General features: G+C 34.0%; 1 protein-coding gene across 3 annotated transcripts; it reads left to right on the plus strand.

The window, feature by feature from the left end:
- Positions 1-3,165: 3,165 nt before the first annotated feature.
- On the plus strand, positions 3,166-7,641 carry LOC107404218 (protein bfr2). Of its 3 annotated transcripts, none has more exons than XM_048465279.2 (9): positions 3,166-3,323; positions 3,413-4,030; positions 4,237-4,297; positions 4,800-5,026; positions 5,309-5,510; positions 5,905-6,036; positions 6,354-6,454; positions 6,548-6,663; positions 7,313-7,641. In XM_048465279.2, the coding sequence occupies exons 2-9, from the start codon at positions 3,602-3,604 to the stop codon at positions 7,377-7,379; spliced, it is 1,335 nt and encodes a 444-aa protein (XP_048321236.2). In that variant the 5' UTR covers positions 3,166-3,323; positions 3,413-3,601; the 3' UTR covers positions 7,380-7,641. The 3 variants fall into 3 exon arrangements, 1 of the variants encoding a protein (XP_048321236.2); XR_007238361.2 differs by lacking the exon at positions 3,166-3,323 and adding an exon at positions 6,813-7,012 and having other exon boundaries at positions 3,363-4,030; XR_007238362.2 differs by lacking the exon at positions 3,166-3,323 and adding an exon at positions 6,816-7,012 and having other exon boundaries at positions 3,363-4,030.
- Positions 7,642-9,041: the final 1,400 nt, after the last annotated feature.

Raw genomic sequence — 9,041 nt, forward strand, 5'->3', positions numbered from 1 at the left:
TTATATATGTTGATATAATTTAATAGAGATCAATTTCTTATATCTCTTTCTGTCTTTTTTTCCATATCATTTATAAATATTTTTTTTTTCACAATAAAAACTGTAAGGAAATTCTACTGTATGATGAATTATATCTAAAATTAATATTTTTTTGAATAAAAACGTCAACTTTGATATATAATGTACACAAAATCAGCATTTTCATTTAAAAAATATCAATTTTTGGATATATTTATACAGTAAAAAATAATATATATATATATATATATACATGGAAATTCTATGGTGAGGACGGTCCGCATGAGGACCGCAGTATTAGTGATGAACGATGGTTTTTTAAAAAATCGTCACCAATACTATGAAAAATCGTCACCAATATTATGATCCGTATGAGAATCTTCTGCAGTATAGACAGACTATATATATATATATATATATATATATTATAGCTAGTGGCCGGTGAGAGGGGTGGAAAGTGGATGGAGGTCACTGTCCAAGTGGATGCGGGAAGGCCTAAAGCTGGTCAATCTGAGTCGGAAGAACAGGTAGAAAAAGCTTTGGGTAAATAATGATGGAAAATCAGTGGAGTCTAATACATATGAAACATTGAAGGTGACACTTCTAAAGTGAATTGGAAGTACATGCAGCGTGTAATCAAACACGTTGAACAAAAAAGCAAAAGAGATAATCCAGTGAGTGATATATCAGAGTCACTCTATTTATTCTAAAGCAGATTGTGATGGATCTATAAAGAGAAAGCTCTCCAAATTCCGTGCACATCTGGGACTTCCAAATACCAATTCCATATATATCTATCTATAAAATCTATCTAGGTACTAGTCCATCTAACCATACATATTCATTTCTACCCCAAAAAAAAAAAAAAGAAAAAATATATATATACTATACAAATTCATGGATTTCAACTATATTTTTGGTAGTTACAAAAATTTAGAGATGGGCTTGAGCTAAAAAACATGGATTATTTAATATGATTCAACTATTTATAAAAACTATCCTTCTGATTCCACACATAATTTGATATTGCGGTAGTTGTTTGTAAAATTTTCATTTAGCATAAGGGAATAAATATACAAATTATATTCTATATTATTAAACATAGCTTAATATATATATATATATAATAAACTCACATCCTAATACAGTTTAAGTTTTGAAAGGTAGTGTTAATTTAATATGGTATGATTTTAAATGCTGAAATAATTCAAAAATGTTGACTTTAGCAAATAATTATTAACTATTATTTATTTTTAAATACGAAAAGAAAAGATAACCGAAAAAAGAAAAGAAAAAGGGTATGATGATTCTACCTACATATCACAATCTGATAATGAAGATTAGCCTTTATTTATATGAACTAAACAGATACGCTAATTAAAGTGACAAATTCACTATCTGCCTTATGTAAAAGGTCTGCCAATTCAATCCCTCGCCCCAATATAAAAAGAATAAAAAAGTATTGCGAGGAATTGGTGGTGTACTTTTTGGAAGCCAAATTAAAGAAATATAAATGTAAATATAAAAGCAAACGAGTGACAAGGTTGGTATTTAGTAATTAATGAACAAATTGCTTCTGGTCTACGTTAGGAATACCTGTTTACCAGATTATTTTGAATCTAAAAAATTAGCTAGGAGTATATTGGCAGAGTCTTAAGATTTTCCTTTGGATTCTGTGTTGTAAATAAAATGAGAAAAGCGTGTTGTGTGTTGAGGAAGTGTTCGAAATTTAGATGGAATGTTTCAATCATTTGATGCGTGTGAAAATGACTTCATGGAATTTACATCTAACGTATCAAATTAATTTCTTTTACAATTATCCTTAAATCATATTCATAGTCAAAATCAAATTAACGCATATATGGACGGACTAACATTTGGTAGCTGGAGATTGCATTTTAGTATTGGATTTTATTTCCTTGATTACAGTAATGAAAACCAACCAATAATTAATCTTGGAAAGGCTAATTAATTTTTGAGAAGACCATCAACAATTTAAGGAAAAGGCTCCAATAAATAATTAAACCAACAAATCTATTAGCTAATAATTAACAGATACCAATTAAGTTTAACGTTGATAAATTTGATGATCATTAGGGTTAAAACAAGTGGATAAATTGTTTGAAGCTCAAGCTTTTTAAATCAGTACATATACAAGCTGAAGCACACGTAGCTTGGAGATGAAGTTGGGTATTGAGTAATCCAATGTAATGTATGGACCAGTAAGAAATATATAATCTTTGTTGGTAACCCCTTTGTTTTCCTGGACAGTTGTAACTTATACTCAAGACAAGAAGTTTCCTACTTTTTTATCCTTTTTTTATTTTCAGCATAGATTTTGGAGACTGTGCATAGCAATATTGGACTGAAAAAGAACATCGAAAGCTAGCTGTTTATGTGGTCCCGATTCCCAAGTTCATCAGATTTGTTCTTCATAACCTTGGCATATTTGCAATACTCATTCTGTGAAAACCCACAAATCGATAAATGCTTCACAAATATTTTGATTTTCATTTTTTAAAGTGTTATTAATACTGGAAAGTTAGACAGAGATGCATGCTTGAAGAGAAAGAGAGAAACACTTTTGTTTTTCATAATTGGTATTTCAGGGAGAGATGATTGAACTTTTGCTTTGTATACTTTCCCTTTTTTAAAGTTTTGGTTTTGGATGAATATTGTTGGGATTTTGGTGCTTAGCCATATACGTCATGGCTTGTGAATGTTATTATTCATGAACTATGTGTCAGCATGTGCTTGGTTTGCATTTATTCACCCACTGGTTTGCATTTTTACGATTTAGTCATGCATGGAGCATCTCCATTTATGATGAATCCTTTTGGAAGCTGTTTACTAGCAAGAAAATAAGTGCAATGCCACTGTATGTATATATATATATTCTATAAAATCTTGAAGGGAAAAAAAAATTCTTAAGATTGAAGATCGAGAACAAAGAGAATGTTCCTCTTAAGTAAGTAATTACAAGCCAAAGCAAAAAATAAAAATATATTTTTAATCATGCATCTAGCTGCTGATATTACAGAAGAGAACTTAGGAACATCTTTTCCTACAACAAACAACAACAAGAATATATATATATATATATATATATATGTTTTTTTTTTTTTTTTCCTGGGTAAGATATAGAAAAAAAGCTTAAAATATAGGCCGAAGAACTAAAATATGGACTGCCCCATCAGTTGAAGCGGCGCCCAAAGGACGAAAAATGTGGGCGTAAATTGAAGGATTTTAAACGAGCCCAAATTCAGCCCAGAACACCCCCAGTCACGTCCATCACTTTTAATCTGGTATTTTTTTTTTTTGAAAAAAAAATTTCTGTTCTTTTTTTTTTATTTTTACCTTCTGCTTTGTAATCGTTTCCTTCCCTCCTTCCCAGCTACTGCGCTAAACTGGTAAATTGGTGCAATTCTTTCGAGAACCTCCAATTCCGAGCTTCAACAAGCTTTTTCCCACCTCAACTTAGCCATTAAATCAGTGAAAAGCCTCTTTCAAAACGTTAATTTCAGTCATCTTCAACTTAGCCCTGGTTTCTTTTTGGATCCAGAACCCAAAAACCCTAGCTCCCATGGCATCGAGGAAGAAGCAGTCCGAGGGAATCGCTTTGCTGTCCATGTACAACGACGAGGAGGAAGACGATGAAATGGAGGATTTGGAGGAAGGCGGAGAAGAGGAAGGGCAGCGAGAACAGGGGGAGAACGACGATTACGTGGACCCAAGAAGCGCGGAGGATGCTTCAATGGTAGATGCGGATAGAATGGTTTCTGGTGATTCTGGTAACGATGATAGCACGCCGCCAGTCGTTGAAGATGGGAATTTGTCACCGGATAAGGGCTTCGGGCCTTCCACGCCGCAACAGCCGCAGGTTTCTTCTAAGTCTCCGCCTTCACCACGACTGCCGCAGCAACAATCTGCTGCTTCTTTGGATAGTTTGAGAAGCAGAAGAGGAATTGTGGATTATGGTCATGATGAAGCTGCAATGTCTCCCGAGCCCGAGGTGTTTTTACGTTTCTGCTTATTTCGTGCTACTACTATTATCGTTATTATCTTTTATAATGGTTTCTTATGAACATTAACCGTTAGTTTTTTAAGAAACATGAACAATGTTGTAGAAATTGATTGATTAGGTTGCATTTGATTTGCAATATGAAAATTTTTTTGCATGATTTAATGGATTTTGGTTTGTTGCTAATTTGATTGCAGGAGGGGGAAATAGAAGGAAGTGGTCGTGTCAGGGTTGGTGTGCATCTTCAATCAGCTAATGGTAGGAATTATGCTTTTTCATTCTGCATATGTATTTGAATTAGTTCTTATTTATGTTTGCCCAGATGTCTTTGTTCCTATCCGGTAGATAATCTTTGAAATTTCTACAGCAGAAGTTTTGAAGTAAAATCTGATTATCTTGAAGAAGTATGTTTTGGTAGTTTTATGTGAATAATTGATGAGACTTGGTCTCTGGTCTATAAAAATGCTTGCTATTTCTGGATAGCAGCTGCATTCTGCTTTGCATATAGTTGTCAAGGATCCCGACATCCCGTTGAGTTTCATTAATCTATTTGTTTGATGTCTTCTGTTTCTAATGGTGACTTAAGGTGTGTGTATTAAATTGAATTGGAAAAATATGCAATAAGCAATTTTCTTTTTGATGATCATGATTTAAGAAGGTGGAGAGGTTCTTTTCATTTTACAATTTGTTGAATAATCTCTCTACTTTTGATCTTGGCCCTACTTTCTGTTACCAACATTTGTGAAATTGTTGGCTTCAGGTGATTTTCATGATAAAACACCTCCTGGAACAGTTCAGGTTCTAACTTCTAGCAGTCAAGACACTCAATTGTTTGATCCATCACAATCTGATACAGTGAACAATGATGTGCATGATTCAGAGGGTGGAGATGCTACTGGGGCTCTATTAGAAGAACAAAAAGATGTTGATCCACTAGATAAGTTTCTTCCACCACCACCAAAAGCCAAATGCTCAGAGGAGCTTCAGGTACGTACTTTGCAAATGCTCGTCTGGTTTAAAAATTAAAGTTACAGGGTTAAGTGAAAAGGGGGAGGGGTTTGGTCTTTGTTGATTTCGTTATAACTGTTGTTTTGAAGGCTTTTTATTTTTTTATTTTTATTGTTTTGTGGGTCAGTTGTATATCTGTTCCTGTGTCATAAGTTTGTAAGTTTTATAAGTGTTACTTTTGACTTTTGAGTGTTGTGTATAGGTCTCATCTTGATACTGATATATGTGTATATATATATATATATATTAATGTTTTTGCAGAGGAAAATTAATAAGTTTCTTGATTATAAGAAAGCTGGCAAAAGCTTCAATGCAGAAGTACGCAATAGAAAGGACTATAGGAACCCTGACTTCCTGTTGCATGCCGTGAGGTATCAAGATATTGATCAAATAGGATCTTGCTTCAGAAAAGATGTATTCGACCCTCACGGATATGACAAAAGCGACTATTACGAAGAAATAGGTCATTGTTAATTCATTTATTTGAGTTCCATCTTAGTTGTTCTCTGTTTGTTGAATTTAATATGGCCAGTCAAATTTAGATTATGTCAGTATTTGATGTGGACAGAAGATTCAAAAAGTGGTTCTACAAAACCCTTCTGCTTTCTTGATGGTTGCTTCTATTTTTTAATTCATCTTTTAGTCTACCCAAGACGATCATAGGATGCTTAGATAGATTAAAAAGAAAAAATGAAAAACCTCCCATGCACATTATGTTTTTGAATCTTCTGATCTCATCAATTTCTTTGTTTGATGGATGTTGATTTCATAAATTATCTGACTAATTTATATTCATATAATATTGGCTTGAATTGAACTCCTCTTCAATGCTTACATTTCAATGTTTTACAAAGCAGAGGCTGATATGAGGCGTGAGATGGATAGGAAGGAACAAGAAAGGAAAAAGAATCAAAAAGTTGATTTTATTTCAGGAGGGTCCCAAGCTGGAATAGTTGCCACTGCACCCAAAATTAATGTGCCTATTCCAGGTTAGAAAAGCAAGAAAATGTTTAAATTCTGTTTATACTTTTTTGTTTTTAAAACCTACCCAATCCCAATTCTAAAAATTTGTCACTTGAGCCAAGGCTCGACTGTAACTCCTTATTCCTGATCTAATGGGAGAAGATGGATTTTCCATATATATATATATATATATATGTATATGTATATGTATATATATGTAATGTATATGTATATATATATATATATATATATATATATATATGTATGTATGTATGTATGTATGTATGTATATTATTTTCTTAAATTTTATTCTGTTACATTCTTATGTCAAGTAATTTTCTAGGTGTTTCGGCAATGGCTGCTAGTGCTCTGCATTCTTTACCACCAAGTGCTGATTCTGTTGCCAGGGATAGTAGGCAGAATAAGAAGTCTAAGTGGGATAAGGTATATTATCTTATGGATGTAGTACAGATATCTTTCCTGTGGTGTAAGATATAATCAATAAAGTTTCCTTTTGTATTGGTTTATGTTGTTCAGGTTGATGGTGATAGAAGAAATGCTCTTCCCTCTATAGTGCAGGATTCTTTATCTGCCGGAGCTCATGCAACTCTGTTATCTGCTGCTAACGCTGGTGCAGGATATATGGCTTTTGTGTAAGTTCTACTTATGGCTTTTGACATGTAGTATTGCTCATCTTTCTATGATGTTTATTTCAATTCACATGTTTGACTAGTTATATTGATACTGAATATGTCATATGTCTTCCTGAGTTTCGGATTGCATTGCTGGTTTTGTGTTTAAGAAGGAAATTAACAGAAATATGGAGACTCACTGAATAAGGCTAATCTCCCTGAGGTATTATGATACAATACTGAGGAGAATTCTGTACTTAACATTACTTGTAAAGCCTCCCAGTGCTTACGATTCACAACTTGGCCATTTTAGTTCATATATCAAACTACCTGAAGCTTGTTTGCAAGTTTCAGGCCCATGGTAGGAAAGGTAAACTAGATTATGTTTTTAGTTCTTTTTTATCCTATTTATGGGTTCATATATGTGATTACAGGTTTTCTGTTATGTTAGCTGGAGAATTTTTACCTTCTTAATTTTTTCTATAGAGTATGAATAGAATTCGGAAATAATCAAGACATGAGAATGAATGGCCGGGGTCCAATTTTCTGTAATAGTTGTAGTCAATGATAAAGCTGAATTATTGTTACCAATGGAAATCTAGGAGGTTGGACTTACTGTATGGAGTAGAATAGTTGTCTAATAGTAATCCTCTAATTCTTTCTTTGACAGGCAACAAAGACGAAGAGAAGCAGAAGAGAAAAGATCTAGTGAAAGGAAGTTGGAGAGAAGATCTTAGCCATATTTTGTAATCCTAATAAGAGGATAATAAGTATACAGTTTTGATATCTGAAATGGATAAAGTGGCCACTTCCCGGGTATTGAATTTTCCCCACTTAAGTTAGAGATGATGCTGTAGGTTTGTAATTTCGTTATCATGCATTATGTAAATGGGTAAGGGAGAAAGTTTGTCTCGCATCATAGCTGATATTGATTACTAATCCAATTGTTGTTCAATTCACTTCCATTTAAAATTATACTGCATTTTATTGCGGTGGTCACCTGTTACTGAAGAATTGCACATTCACAGTAGTCACCTGTTGCTGAAGAATTGCACATTCATATAGTAGACGAAGAGAACAGTAAACGCGGCATGCACATTATATTAAAGGGAAAGGTGATATATGAGAGAGGAAAAGGTGAAGAAATATTTTTTATATATACATATATATATATATATATAGTTTTATTTATTTTAGATACTGTAGTACGAATTAGTGGCAGACCTGCTTCCGCAATCTCGTACTCGATGTGCTCTTGGGGTTGAAAGCCCAAAGAAGTAAAAAAGCAGCTAGCGCATGGGCTGGGTTATAAAATAAATAAAAACGAGACCTGATTTTTGCACAGCTAGTGCTAGCATATTGGTGCTTAAAACAAATATTTGTGCGCAGAATTAAAAGGGTTTCTAGAGCCAGACTCCTGGAAATACAAAGTAACTATTTCATTCTTTCTTTTATAGGTAGAGAATTGTTTCATTCTTTCTAAAATCACAGAGTTGGACGAAGATAACAGCGAAATTGCTTGGGCCGTCCGGCCATAGGACTTTGAAGACCACATCACGACATACCATCTGTTAAAGAAAACAGAAAATGAAGATTGAGAAGCTTCGACGACGGGTCGTTATTTATCATACAAGAAAGAGGGAGTTTGTAATCGGTAGAACAGTAGATGGCAAATGAAATGGAGGTGGGTTTTGGGCACAGCCCAGAGAGACAGTACAAAATGTTGTCTTTATTCCGATTAGGGGAACATATAATATCTGCACCAGCCCTACAATGCCTTCAGTAGTTGTACTAGTTACCTTATCAACAAGGCAACAGAAGTGTCAGAGACAGTCTGCGGACTCTCAATCTCATCTTCGGCCAAGTAAATCTTACCGCCAATCATTTTTCCACTTTGGCTTTGATCTCCCGCGTAAAATTATTGGTAAGGACTAAGGAGTAGGTCATCAGTGCTAGTCTATATGGTCGTATAGATGGACCCAATGTTTCTGCTAATCTTTGAAATTTGGCATTACAACCGAGATTTATGAGCTTGTAGATGACTAGGTATATTGTCCAAAGTTAGAGACAGCCGTGTTGAAAATAAGGAGAAAGTTTATACATATATATATATACACACATATATATATACACACAATATGCTATCCAGCTTTCCTTCTCCCTTTAATATCTACGGTACCCCCACTACCCTACTATCCTATTCCGGTATTATTCTATTCATTAATAAAAGCGAAATTAGGTTTGGAATTATGTCCACATACTCAAAAAGTGTAGTGATCCATTTTGGATTATGTTGTTTTAAGTCAAAATCACCTTTTTCACCACGCATATGCGCAGCATGACCCATTTCAACTTCTGTAGCCGAAAGGAATCCCCTTTGAAAAAATGACCCTACCATC

The sequence above is a fragment of the Ziziphus jujuba genome, chromosome 1, assembly GCF_031755915.1.
Source record: "Ziziphus jujuba cultivar Dongzao chromosome 1, ASM3175591v1".
NCBI lineage: Eukaryota > Viridiplantae > Streptophyta > Magnoliopsida > Rosales > Rhamnaceae > Ziziphus > Ziziphus jujuba.